General features: G+C 40.6%; 1 protein-coding gene across 2 annotated transcripts in view; it reads right to left on the bottom strand.

The window, feature by feature from the left end:
* Positions 1 to 14,815, bottom strand: part of NAV3 (neuron navigator 3) — a 783,489-nt gene that overhangs the window by 32,952 nt on the left and 735,722 nt on the right. For both annotated transcript variants that reach the window (XM_038756254.1, XM_038756255.1), the window contains 4 exons: positions 9,505 to 9,679; positions 3,793 to 3,899; positions 2,187 to 2,282; positions 1,300 to 1,468 (listed from right to left, as the gene is read on the bottom strand). In XM_038756254.1, coding sequence (XP_038612182.1) covers positions 1,300 to 1,468; positions 2,187 to 2,282; positions 3,793 to 3,899; positions 9,505 to 9,679 — 547 coding nt within the window. The remainder of the gene's footprint in view (positions 1 to 1,299; positions 1,469 to 2,186; positions 2,283 to 3,792; positions 3,900 to 9,504; positions 9,680 to 14,815) is intronic.

Raw genomic sequence — 14,815 nt, 5'->3', positions numbered from 1 at the left:
AATCCACAGGTCCCAGAGCTCTACCTAGGAGTTCTGGGGTTTGTTCCACACTTCCAGTGCTCTTTCCATAGGATCCAGTCATCTGTCCACAGGCTCTGCTCACAGGTCCAGATAAGGCACTGCATTCAACCCTTTTAGCCATTTAATTTTTGTTACTGTGTGTTTCTTTAAAGATTGCTTTTTACTTCCATATTTTGTTCCTAACATACCTAGTAGATTTTAGCACCTGTGGACACTTTATAAAAGTTAACTGAATGAATGAATACAAGAAGGTAAAAGTATTCCGGAGATATAGGTCCTGGGATGATGGGGATGGAGATGCAACGTAATCATCATCAATCGTATTTATTGAGCGCTTACTATGTGCAGAGCACTGTACTAAGCACTTGGGAAGTACAAATTGGCAACATATAGAGACAGTCCCTAATGTGAACATGTAGAAGTTTCTTCAAGTCGACAAAACTGTTGTCAGGAAGCAGAGAAGTTTGAGATTCTCTAAATCTCTAGAGTTTGACTGATTGTATATTTTTTTCAAAATGGCTTCCTCAGCTTTATTCCAGTCTTCAATATTTCCTTGGTTAAGATTTGAATATTTGAAGGTGAGGATTACTACGACTATTTCCGGGTCAGGAAGATTGTTTAAGAGGGGCTATCCTAGCCTGTAAGCTTTCATGGACAAGAAACCTGTCTACCTACTCTATTGTATTGTACTCTCCCAAGCACGTCATACAACGCTCTGCACACAGTAAGTGTTCATTAAATATCATCATCAGTCGTATTTATTGAGCACTTACTATGTGCAAAGCACTGTACTAAGTGCTTGGGAAGTACAAATTGGCAACATATAGAGACAGTCCCTACCCAACATTGGGCTCACTGTCTAAAAGGTATATCATTAATTGATATACCATTTTAAAGGACAAATGGATGGGAAACTGATTAAAATTGTGGGAATGGGTATAAAGCAGCATGGCATAGAGGATAAAGCTTGGACCTGAGAGTCAGAAGGTCATGGACTCTAATCCCAGCTCTGCCACTTGTCTGTTGTGTGACCTTGGACAAGTCACTTCACTTCTATGTGCCTCAGTTACCTCACCTGTAAAATGGGGATTGAGACTGTGAGCCCTACAAGGAACAAGGGCGGTTTCCAACTCAATTTGCTTGTATCCACCCCAGTGCTTAGTACAATGCCCTGAACATAGTAAGCACTTAACAAACATGACAATTATCATTATTATCATTATTACTATTATTAGAAACTGTAAAACTGCAAATGGGATTTATTTTTTTTTTTTTTACCTTTAAGGTTCACAGTGATGATGTTGTTTTCTCCCACAAGATATCCACAAGGCAACAGTTCAGGCACTTCTACGCTATGTGCTCTGATCAAATCTCCTATACAGTAGCTTGCGATGCAGTCGGAGCTCAGACCAAGGCTAGCGGCCGTATCGATTCGGAAAACGTATTCCTAAAATGGCACAAAAGCTATCAGCCTAGAGATTGAATTCATGCAATTTAAGTAGAACTGTCAATGTAAATATAATTAAAATGAGTATGGATATAAAATACAGTTACCTCTAGTTCAACAATTAAAAAACAGTTGCATTCTTGCAAAACTCCACATTGTAGAATGCTTGAATATTATGCTTAGTAATGGCTTAAATTATGTATATGGCACATAGGCATATGACCACAAACAATTTCTTCCAACATCACAATGCACTGTGTCCAGACAGGCTTGTATTTTGGAAATAACAGTTCCCAAATCCCTAACCCCCTTCTAGCCAAAACACTTTGGTGAAAACACAAGGTCGTAGCAGCTATAAGTGTCATAAAGAAGAAGGGGTCAAGAACTGCAAGAAATACATGAGCAGTGAAGACACACGAGCTAAGAAGTCCTCTGTGTTTAGAATGTAGGGGAGAAAAGAATGTGAAAGGTATAATAATATAAGAAAGCAGAGAAATATATATGAAAGGGGAAGACTTAGAAGAAGAGGTAGCCTCCAAACCACTGAATTGCTGAGTAGCCATTCCCCTTTCCACCTTCTTAGACTGTGAGCCTCTTGATTGTCCACTTCTGTCCCAGTATTTTCCCCAGTGCTTAGCACAAAGCTTTGGGCACTCTAAGTACTTAGTAGATGCTATTACTACTACTAATCATTACTTAATTTTTTTAAACATCCTACCTTAAATAGCCGTCTGATTACACCATCTAAAACATCCCATTTGGTCTTCCCACTGACACCAATTGATCCTATTAGGTATGCCTGAGACTTCTGATCCTACAGAAAAGGAATAAAAGATTTAAACCAGGGTTAGATGCTGTTCAATTAACGGTTAATTACAGTTTAATATCCTCAGACATCACAGATATCCCCAGATAATACAGCTCATTATTATCCACAGTTGAAAACATTTTACACGGAAGAGGTTAAATTACCTCATTCCTAGTGGAATAGATTCTCAAAATAATTTTGGAAAGAGACTAGAAAAGAGGCTTTTTTTTTTTAGAAAAGTGAAAAGTGCCATGGAGTTAGTAGGAATTGTAGAAAATGAAATAATATAAATATTACAGGAGTAAAGAAACATTGGCCATTTGGCTTGTGAGGATGGGAAATGGTTTATTGGTTTCAAAATTGGAAGGGGATTGTAGTCAATTGATGTTATTAAGTATGCTTGAGATTTGTGAGCCTAAAGAATGAAGAGAAAATGAAGATATGACCCAAGATAAAAACCAACTCCCCTGAATGGAGATTACAAACATTCCAGACCAAAAAGGTTTGAGAACAATTATTCTACAGTCTCCTCTGAAATTACCTTTCAGAAGTCCCTTGAAGACACAAAAACTTTCCTTCAGAGCTATTTTGGTTGAGACTAAGACTACAGCTATTTATTTGTGAAGCAGCTGGTGGTACACCAGAGGATGCTTCAGGCTCAATGAGACCATTAGTGTCTCTTGAGGAAGACTAGTTTGGGAAAAGGAGACACCTTGGAAAGATTTAGCAGAAACTGTAAGGCACTGACACCTTGTTCCAGCTCTCATGCTTCAAAGTAAATGCTTCAGTTCTTTCAAAGTTCCATCATAGAGTGAAATCAAAGTTCTAATGCCTTTGAGATTGAGAGGAACAAAAACGTTAAAGCATTTTTTTTTCCTTCTCATCATAAATTTCAGTTAAAAATGTATTCCCTGATTCTTTTGAATTTGTCAAAGAGGGATGATTGCTTCAATAGCATTTGTGAACTGAAAGGTGAAGGTAAGATTTTTGTCCTGAAAACTAAAAAAAAATGATGACCTGTTTATTCGGGATCTTACTCTAAGGTATTTGAGCATTCTTAGAGGCTGGGATAAAATCAGAACAACTTTTTTTCTGATTTTCTGACTGACAAATTGATTTTTTTTCCAGAAAGCAATGTTACATTGAGAAATATATTATTTAATAAACTTCCAAACAGTAATATACCGTAATTGAAAGTATTACAATGAACTGTCAAAGGCTGTAAATTATTTCTATTTAAGCACAGATTTATGACCCGAGGAGAAAGGAAATTGGGTAGACAAAGCAATGGACTGCATCCTATAACCTGTTCATATAAAGGACAAGAATAATAAAGTGGAATTATTCTGTTGTAGTTGGAATAACTTAAAATTATAAGCAGTTAAAAGGAAAGGACAAAAGACAAAAAAATGGTTTTGTTTAATATTTATCACCTGAGATTAGGAAAAAAAATGAGATCATCTTCAAGGACAGTTCATAATCTGCAATTATACAGGATAGAGAAGAAGTTTAATACCTTTGACTGACCATAGCCCTTGCTTATGGAGACAATAATTTTAACACTGCGGCCATCTTTGTGATCTTTGTGAATAGTACCATCGGTAACATCCTCCAATAAAATATCTACGCATAGAAACAAACAAAAAATTAATCGGAGAAAAAAATACCTCTGTTTCTCTTGCAATCAGTCATCAATTGACCACACCATTTAATTTAAATTCAAGAAGTGATAGCAAAAATCAAGGACCTCTTTTCTGCCTCAGTGCATTTCAGCATTTCTGTATTGGAATCTTGATATTTAGAATAGATCTACCAGGGGATACAATCCAATTCTCGGCTTGCCTTCCTATCTGTCTTGGTATATGATTGATTTTTGTGATTCGTATTTTGATCACTTCCATTGAAATGTAAAAATTTACAATCAATATTCTAGAAAAGAGCTCTGCTCTCAGGTACCGGGGCTTTCTGCTATAACATGGTGAGAGGGGATGCTTTTCAGTTTCTCCCATGTACACACTTTCTTAAAAACAGTGTCACTGCAACTCAACTAAACCCGATTATAAGCAGCCACCATGAGAAGTAGGACATCCAGGGAAGTAACCTGAATTTCTAATCCAATCTAAAATTAAATCACAATACATGCTCAGATACCCATGTAATCTCTGAACTTAAGAGATGCAGTGATTGACTGCCAACCCAAATTATTTTCATGCACTTTAGCACATTCCCAGTGGTATTACTCCCTGAACTCTGTAATTGTAAAGCACTGTTAAGGAATCCTAAGCAATACATTACACTTCCTACAGATGGACATTAATGATTGCTACTTCATGCCCTCTAGTCTGACAGTCTAAGATTAAACTAGGGTTCCTGTATTCAGGCTAGTTACAGAGGGACAGGGGCAATTTCTTAGTTATTCATATTAAGAATTATTCAGACAAGATTAGGTCATCAATCCCCCATAATACTGTTTTGTAATGGAATAATAGCATGATTTGCAACACACTGGATTTTGGATTTCTGAAAAGTTCAAGTAATTACCAAAGAAAATTCTTCCCATATTGGGTTCAGTACTGGTCATCCTGCGTTACAGAAGATATGCAGACACTGAGGAAGATTCAAGGATGAGCAACAAAAAATGTTTCAAGGAATGGAAAAGAGCTGCTATATTCTAAGGTTAACCAATTGAGACCACTCGTCAATCAGTGGTTTACATTGAGCACTTACTATGCACTGTACTAAGCACTTGGGAGAGTATAATACACCGGAATTAACAGACCCATTCCCTGCCCATAAAGAGCTTACAGTCTAGTGATCTGTAGAGTACTGTATTTATCCCTGAGAAAACTATGGGGTTAATTATCAAACGTATAAAACATCTGTACTATGAAAATATTTTTCTTTGTCTATGAAATCAAAGACAAAACTAGTACCATATTACAATTACCAAGAGAAATGACAGCTACCTGAATAATGAATACCGTGCTCATAGTCTTTGATGCTCAAAGCACAATTTAATTAAAGGGTATATTGTAATTCTTTTGTAATCAGTTGGTCATAAGATCAAATTCCATAACCTTAACCAGGCATATTACGATTAAGGTGTTTCACCCAAGGAGGACCTTTAAGAGTTTGAAGAATGTGGGGTACATGGCACTGAATTGTTATTATTATTATTATTATTTGCTTACTATGTGTCATCATCATCAATCGTATTTATTGAGCGCTTACTGTGTGAAGAGCACTGTACTAAGTGCTTGGGAAGTACAAGTTGGCAACATATAGAGACAGTCCCTACCCAACAGTGGGCTTTAATCAATATCTGTTAACATATTTGTCAAGCACTATTCTCAGTTGTGGGGTTAATGAAAGATAATCAATTTGGACACAGCCCCTTTCCCACATGGGGTACACAGTCTAAGTGTAAGGGAAGAGCAGATACTGGATCCCTGTTTTATAGATGAGGAAACTGAGGCACACATAATAAGTGGCTGGCTTGCCTAAGGTTACACAGCAAGGCAACTTCCAGAGGCAGGAATCGAACCCTCTGCATCGAATCTTCTGACACTCAGGACCAAGTGCCTTCCACTGGGCTACTGCTCCTCAGTTGCTCAGAGGCATAAAGGAATTCCCATTATGGACAGTTTTAAGAGGGGAGAGAGAGAAATAGAGTGAGTGAGTGTGAGTGTGAGTGTGGGTGTGAGGGAGGCAAGAAGGTGGAGGCCAGGACAGAAGACTTGCAGCATACTGGATTCCGGATTTCTGCAAAATGTATGCAATTATTCAAGTAACTTGTTTGGAATGCTCTCTGGAGTATTTCTGGGATAACAAAATTCCAGTAATCCTGCTGGGGAAAGCGATTGTGTTTCTAGATTGGATTTCCAAAGATTAGTACAGTGCTCTGTAGATAGTAAGCACTCAATAAATATCATTGACTGGCTGATTTAGCACTATTCCCCCCGCCCTGCCCTCAAGGATACTATGTGTTCTGCTATTGGTCATATCTCTAGAATAGATTGTTGTGTGCCACAGAATTTTTAGCATGAGAGTACCACTTCTAACTGTTCCTGAATTGTTCCTTTTGTTACCAGAAGGTTTCGGATAAGCATGGGGAAACAGGTAGGGTAAATGGTGGTGGAGATGCTACTTTTCTGACCACTGAGTGGTTGGGACTGGGCCAAGGAAGCCACTGTGGGAAAGCAGAACCTGTGTTGTCAAAGTAAATTGTCCACAGGCACCTGTTTTTCTTTTAATAATGATATTTATTAAGCACTTACTATGTGCCAAGTACTGTTCTAAGCTCTGAGCACTATTCTAAGTGCTGATAATTACAGTATTTGTTAAGTGCTTACAATGTGCCAAGTACCTTTCTAAGCACTGGGGTAGATACAGGGTAATCAGGGGGATCACACTCTTAATCCCCATTTTACAAATGAGGAAACTGAGGCACAGAGAGGTTAAGTGACCTGCCCAAAATCACACAGCTGATAAGTGGCAGAGCCAGGATTAAGACCCATAACCTCTAACTCCCAAGCCTTGGCTCTTTCCACTAAGCCATGCTGCTTTTTACTTGTGCAGAGCACTGTTTGCGGCAATTGGGAGAGTATCCCATCACGTTGCATCCACACAGGCACACATTCTCTACAAAGCTCTTAATGAAAACAGATGTACTTTTTATATATGGGTATGTATTTATATAGTTGGGGGATGGATGGGTGAACCTGAGTCTATGTGTGAGGGTGTGTATCTTTTAGGGGGACTATGCCAGTATATTTATGTGTATTTATTAATCCTTTTTGTGTCCCCTCTTTACTCTGCCCTACTCTAAATCCCCTCCCCTCCCTCTCTTTCTCTCTCTTTTGCCTCCTCTCTCCCTTTCGTCTTTACTTTTTTATTTTCCTCTCTGTCATGTTCTTTCCTGCTGTCTTATTTGCTTTTTCAGTCTTATCCTCTGAAGGCTCAGCTCCTACCCATGTCACCAACTGCAAAACACAGTCCCTTTCAAGGAATGCAATATTTCTAATTGGAAATTGAATTTTGAGAATTGTATGGTTAATTTGATCGCTGTAGGCAGAAGCGGGATAGCAGGCACACAGCTGGACTTGAAGGAGGTTTCCAGGCCCAGTGTTCCCTGGTGTTGCACTTCAATACTTTCAAAAACCAGTATAGAAGCTGATGGAGGAGCTCAAATATCAAAGTCCTCTGGAAAGTACAGACACACAAAGGGTTTGGAGAATGCAGTTTGGGAATTAAATCCCTGTGTACACTCAAAGATGTGAAATTTAAATCCCTGTGTACATTCAAAGATGCCTAAAGTAGACATCGAGGACTTATTCTTCTCAGAGTTAGAAACCATCTTGTGGTAACAGAAGATGGAGGGCTTGCCCTCAAGGCAACCATCTTGGTTAATCCATGTCAGAGAGCCACACTAGGTCACTGAAGTTGACAAATTTCACCTTGAAATCAGACTGATCTGGATTGATAACCTAGACAGAATTTTCAACCTCCACTTTAGTTTGTGCTGTTTGTATATTTTAGTCAGATATATATTTTTTTCTGGGGGGGGGGGTCTATGAAAAATAATGAGTTTTACTAAATGCTCAAATTTAGTAAGAAGGGATCCATTTGGCTCTTCCCTATGAATCTGCACACATTTCTCTACAAATGAACACATAAGATATGAGAGAGTAGAAACAATCCAGGAAAAGACATCTATTTGATAAGACACAGTTGTGATGCATCAATTCAGTTTCCTCTTGCTTATTTCCTTCTTCAACTTCATAAACAGAACACAGAAATATGAATCAGGGGAACTAAAATAGTCTGAAAATCCATGAAAGAGAGCAAATCACAATGGAAAAGTTATTTTTTTGATTTGCTACCTTCAATATTTGGGATGTTTTGTAGGCTTTATGGTTAAATAATGATCTGCTCCTTAATGTTTTGTTTTGTTGTCTTTCTCCCCCTTCTAGACTGTGAGCCCATCGTTGGGTAGGGACTGTCTCTATGTTGCCGACTTGTACTTCCCAAGCGCTTAGGACAGTGCTCTGCACACAGTAAGCACTCAATAAATACGATTGATTGATTGATTGATTCAATAAATACGATTGAATGAATGAATGACTAATAAGGTCTTTATCTGCTAGTGTATTTGTAAATTAGATCAAATTTTAAATCAAAAACTAATTTATGTCTATCAGACTATGCCAAAATGCATAGTAATTGATGTTTAGAAACTTTGGTCACTAGCAGTGTTCTATGTTTTACGTAGTGTCTCCATTTTACAGCTTCGGGAATTTCAAATGAGAGGAAAAGTGATTCTAAAGCTAAAGATGAGCAGTGTATTATTAATTTCCGAGTGCCATCTGGTGGATCTGGTATGAGTGTGCTGAAATTGTTCACTCAAGCCAACTTGAAAAGACACCGTTTCCGAAACCGTCACGTTTGCAAGTCTACCAAGCAATGGATTCTAAAGAAATCAGCTACTCTCTATATGTCCGTGAACGTCTTTTTGCACTATTTTAATGTCCTTCAATTATTTATCATCTCAATCAAATGCAGAAAGGACAGTAGTGTGATTTCACCGGCTTAATGTGTGAACAGAAACCTCACTTTCAAATATCATAGGCCTTTCTCCTTCTGGATTATCTAACACTAATTAAAGAGCAGAGTGATTGCCTTGTTATCTTGATGTTTGTCTGACTGACTGACCTGTATATATGTTTGTACATATTTATTACTCTATTTATTTATTTATTTATTTTACTTGTACATACCTATTCTATTTATTTTATTTTGTTAGTATGTTTGGTTTTGTTCTCTGTCTCCTCCTTTTAGACTGTGACCCCACTGTTGGGTAGGGACTGTCTCTATATGTTGCCAATTTGTACTTCCCAAGCGCTTAGTACAGTGCTGTGCACATAGTAAGCGCTCAATAAATACGATTGATGATGATGATGATGATTTGCTTTTAGAGTGAAGGATTTAGGCACAGACGTAACTGTAAAAATTTCAATGAACTGGAAGCCATAACAGCAGCCCAAGTTTTGTCAACGACACTTTTCTCCGTATTTATCATTTTGTTCCAAAAGCAAATCCTTTTTTTCATAATTCAGTAGATCAACCCAGGAATTAGACATTCTATTCATTTTGGTAGGGTAGCCCTTTAGTATTCTATTTCAGCTTCGTTTGATACATATCAGAGAAATCTACACCCAAGAGGAATTACCTGAGGTAACAGAATCTGCAATGTTCAAGTTGTTCAGAGAAAGACCTAATGACTGCCGGGATGAGGAGGAGGTGGTACTACTCGAAGACTCAGAAGACGGGCGAGGAGGCTTCACAGTATTGCCAGTTTCTGCCTTTAGACGATCATTTTCGGCTTTCAGTATTTCAATTTCGTTCTGTGGGGGAGAAAGAAATGATGAAGCACCTGTGAAGATATTCCAACCCTGAGCTGAGATACCTGGTTCAGAGATGTGGAAAAGCAAGGGAAAATTTATCAACAAAATAAGCCGAACGAGGGTATTACAATATTGCCATACAGAAAACAAAACAAATGCATAAAACCATTTGATTTTCTAGTCACCACTAGCAAACCCATTTATTAAGGTCCATGTAGTTACAGAAAATCTGAAAGGGCTGCTGGGAATTTGAGGTTCAGATAGCTGGTTTTTCTCTGTTAAATACCTTATTTAAGAATAATATACTTCGATAATTGCTAATATATCATTTAGGTTATACTGAAGTTACAGATGAGTAGTTTTGCCATTTGTAACCCCAATCAATAATTTCACCAAGGCTATTTGAAATAAAAACAAGCAAACATAATTGCGTGTGTGTGTGTGTATGTGCGCGCGCGTGCATGTGTGTGGTATTTTAACCATTTGACAACTTTCTTGGCATCAGAAAGACTTTTGATCATTCAACATGGGAGTAAGCTCATAGAAGCCAAAAAATATTTCTGATGGTGGCAGATGAATCCACATGCCAGGATTTTTTTTCCCATCTCTAAATCCCCCTTCAAGGCCCTACTGAGAACTCATCTCCTCCAGGAGGCCTTCCCAGACTGAGCCCCTTCCTTCCTCTCCCCCTCGTCCCCCTCTCCATCCCCCGCATCTTACCTCCTTCTCTTCCCCACAGCACCTGTATATATGTTTGTACATATTTATTACTCTATTTATTTATTTTACTTGTACCTATCTATTCTATTTATTTTATTTTGTTAGTATGTTTGGTTTTGTTCTCTGTCTCCCCCTTCTAGACTGTGAGCCCACTGTTGGGTAGGGACTGTCTCTATATGTTGCCAGCTTGTACTTCCCAAGCGCTTAGTACAGTGCTCTGCACACAGTAAGCGCTCAATAAATACGATTGATTGATTGATTGATTGATTGATTTAAAATAATGAAATTTCCTGAGGGAATAACCAGATTGAGCAATTATTGCTGAGATAACCTCACTTACAACCCTTAAACTTCCCAGACCTCACCATGACACCCTACTCCCTCCCTCTGCTCTACAACCCTCCCTGCCCCACAACAGTTGTGTGTAATAATGATGGCATTCATTAAGCACTTACTATGTGCAGAGCACTGTTCTAAGCGCTGGAGAGGTTACAAGGCAATCAGTTTGTCCCATGGGGGGCTCACAGTCTTAATCCCCATTTTACAGATGAGGTAACTGAGGCACAGAGAAGTTAAGTGACTCGCTCAATATCACACAGCTGACAATTGGTGGAGTTGGGATTTGAACCCATGACCTCTGACTCCAAAGCCCAGGCTCTTTTCACTGAGCCATGCTGCTTCTCTGTATATATGTGTATATATGAACAAATTTATAGTTCTATTTATTTTATTAATGATGTGCATATATATAATTCTATTCATTTATATTGATGCTATTGATGCCTGTTTACTTTTTTTGATGTCTGCCTCTCCTTTTCTACACTGTGAGCCCCTTGTGGGCAGGGATTGTCTCTATTTCTTGCTGAATTGTACTTTCCAAGCACTTAGTACAGTGCTGTGTACACAGTAAGCGCTCAATAAATATGACTGACTGGATGAATGAATGACCCCTCAATCCCCACCGTCTAGTTAGCCCATCCCAGTCCCTCCTTCCAGATTCCTCTTGTCTCTCTCCACTTCAATCCATACTTCATGCTGCTGCCCGGATTATCTTTGTCCAGAAACGCTCTGGACATATTACTCCCCTCCTCAAAAATCTCCAGTGGCTACCAATCAATCTGCGCATCAGGCAGAAACTCCTCACCCTGGGCTTCAAGGCTGTCCATCACCTCGCCCCCTCCTACCTCACCTCCCTTCTCTCCTTCTACTGCCCAGCCCGCAACCTCCGCTCCTCCACCGCTAATCTCCTCACTGTACCTCGTTCTCGCCTGTCCCGCCGTCGACCCCCGGCCTACGTCATCCCCCGGGCCTGGAATGCCCTCCCTCTGCCCCTCCGCCAAGCTAGCTCTCTTCCCCCCTTCAAGGCCCTGCTGAGAGCTCACCTCCTCCAGGAGGCCTTCCCAGACTGAGCCCCTTCCTTCCTCTCCCCCTCGTCCCCCTCTCCATCCCCCCATCTTACCTCCTTCCCTTCCCCACAGCACCTGTATATATGTATATATGGTTGTACATATTTATTACTCTATTTATTTATTTATTTATTTATTTTACTTGTACATTTCTATCCTATTTATTTTATTTTGTTGGTATGTTTGGTTCTGTTCTCTGTCTCCCCCTTTTAGACTGTGAGCCCACTGTTGGGTAGGGACTGTCTCTATGTGTTGCCAATTTGTACTTCCCAAGCGCTTAGTACAGTGCTCTGCACATAGTAAGTGCTCAATAAATACGATTGATTGATTGATTTCTCCCTTCCACTCCCTCCACCCAATCTCCCCACCCCTTTCTCCATGCCCCATCCCACCCACCCCATCCTGGTTATACTGTCTCAGCACTACCTTTTATTCCTCTCCTCCTGCACTGGCCCCTGTCAGCTCACTCCCATCCAACCCCTCCCACCACTTGTGCCGTCCCCTCCCCCAGTACCCTGTGGAATGCCCACTCCATGATGGGAAAACTTCCTTTCGACCTTGACCTCTTTCTGACCCAGTCACTGCTCCTCCTTGCCATCCTTAAAACCTTGATTTTCCCCAGAAGACACTGTTTCCCGTGCTGCTCTCTCTAGAGGGGACCTCAGCCTCACTGGAAAAGGGGATGGAGTTGGCCTCCTTCTCACTCTCCAATCCTGCTTTCATGCCATTCCACCTCCCCCATCCCTATTTTTCCCTTTCTATAAAGCCTGTGTTACCCACCCACTTGTGATTCTAGTAACAGTCATCTACCACCTCCCAGGCCCCACCTCCAACTTTTTGAAAAATATTGATCCCTTTCTCATATTCCTGCTCTCTCTATTCCTACATTGATCCTTGGGGACTTCAATACCCACATAAATGTTTCTGATAACCCTTCTGCTGCCTGCCTTCTATCGCTCCTCAACTCCACTGACCTCCTGCTCCACCCCAACTCGCCCACTCACCAACTTGGAAACACATTTAATCTCATCATCTCTAGTTGCTGTAAAATCTCTACACTCACCAACTTTGAAATCCCTCTATCTGACCACAACCTCCTCACCTGCCTTCTCTCCCACACACCTCCTCCCTGCAGATCTGCACTGTTCCCCCATAGAGACCACCGATGTTTTGACCCCGTCCAATTTTCTCAACTCCTCATGTTCTAGTTTAGCCTCCATACCCAAACTACCTTTCCTTGATGATCAAATTTTCACTCTCAATATCACCCTCTCTAACTGAAGTCAACTCACTCGCTATCTTATCCCTTCACTGAACTTGTACCACCAACCCTCAGCCCTGATCACCTCCACAGCCCACTTCCTTCACTCCTGTGCATGATCTACAGAGCACTGCTGACAGAAATCTAGATATCAGGTTGACCTCATCCACTTCAAGGTTCATTCATTCATTCATTCAATCGTATTTATTGAGCACTTACTGTGTGCAGAGAACTGTACTAACCACTTGGGAAGTACAAGTTGGCAACATATAGAGATGGTCCCTACCCAACAACGGGCTCACAGTCTAGAAGGGGGAGACAGACAACAAAACAAAACATGTGGACAGGTGTCAAGTCACCAGAATAAAAGGATAACACAAGGTTATCCTTGTGTGCTTTAACTCTTGCCGGCAAAATTATTTCTCCATCCTTACTGCCTCAACAGGTCCATTTCTTTCACTCCCTCCTCTAATCCCCTGTCTTCCTGCCTCCCTCATCTCTTTCCCCTAATGACCTGGCCACTGCTTTATTGAGAAAATGCAAACTATCAGGCATGATATCCCTGAAGTCTCCCCTGCACCTCTCCAGTCCCTCCCTTCTCCTGTCCCTTCTTCAACTCTCCCATCTTTCCCAGCAGTATTTCAAGAGGAGATCTCCTGCCTTTACTCAAAATCCACCTCCTCCACTTGCACAACCAATCCCATCCCTTTGCACCTTATCAAACACTTTCCCCCTCCTTTGTTGCTTCCCTGACTGCCATCTCCAACTGTTCGTTCTCCAATGGCTTCTTCCCCACTGCTTTCAAACATGCTTATATCTCTTCTATCCTAAAAAAACAACAACTCCCTTGACCCCAAGGTTCCCTCCAGTTATCACCCCAAATCCCTCAAACCAATCCACTTCAAACTCCTTGAGCCAGTTGTCTACAATGGCTGTCAAGTTCCTCTCCTCCAATTCTGTTCCTGACACCTTCCAATCTGGCTTCCATCCCCTTTGCTCCATAGAAATCACCCTCTTAAAGGCCACAAGTAATCTCCTTCTTGCCAATTTACTATTCTATTTATTTTATTCTGTTAATATGTTTTGTTTTGTTGTCTGTCTCCCCCTTCTTGACTGTGAACCCGCTGTTGGTAGGGACCATCTCTATTTGTTGCCAACTTGTACTTCCCAAGCGCTTACTACAGTGCTCTGCACACAGTAAGCGCTCAATAAATATGATTGAATGAATAAATGAATGAAATCCAATGGCCTCTACTCCATCCTAATGTCCCTCAACCTCTCAGCTGCCTTTGACAGTGTCAAACACTCCCTTCTCCTGGAAATATCACCCAACCTCAGCTTCACTGACTCTGTCCTCTCCTGGTTCTTCTCCCATCTTTCTGGCCACTCTTTCTCAGTTTGTTTTGTGGACTTGTCCTCTGCCTCCCCTCCTCTACTTGCAGGTGTTCCTCAAGACTCAGTTCTGGATCCCTTACTATTCTTCATCTACACCCTCTCCCTTGGTGAACTCATTTATTCCCATGGCTTCAACTACCACCTCTATCTGGATGAATCCTAAATCTACTTTTCCAGCCTTGATCGATCTCTCTCTCTCTCTCTCTCTCTCTCTCTCTCTCTCTCTCTCTCTCTCTCTCTCCTCACATTTCCTCCTGTCTTCAAGCCATCTCTGTTCATATGTCCCACATACACCAAAAACTTAACGTGTCTGAATCAGAACTCCCTATCTTTCTATAAAAACCCTGTCCTCCC

The sequence above is a fragment of the Tachyglossus aculeatus genome, chromosome 14 (genome assembly GCF_015852505.1).
Source record: "Tachyglossus aculeatus isolate mTacAcu1 chromosome 14, mTacAcu1.pri, whole genome shotgun sequence".
Lineage (NCBI taxonomy): Eukaryota > Metazoa > Chordata > Mammalia > Monotremata > Tachyglossidae > Tachyglossus > Tachyglossus aculeatus.
The sequence above is the reverse complement of the archived record's forward strand: the minus strand, read 5'-3'. Positions and strand labels throughout refer to the sequence as shown.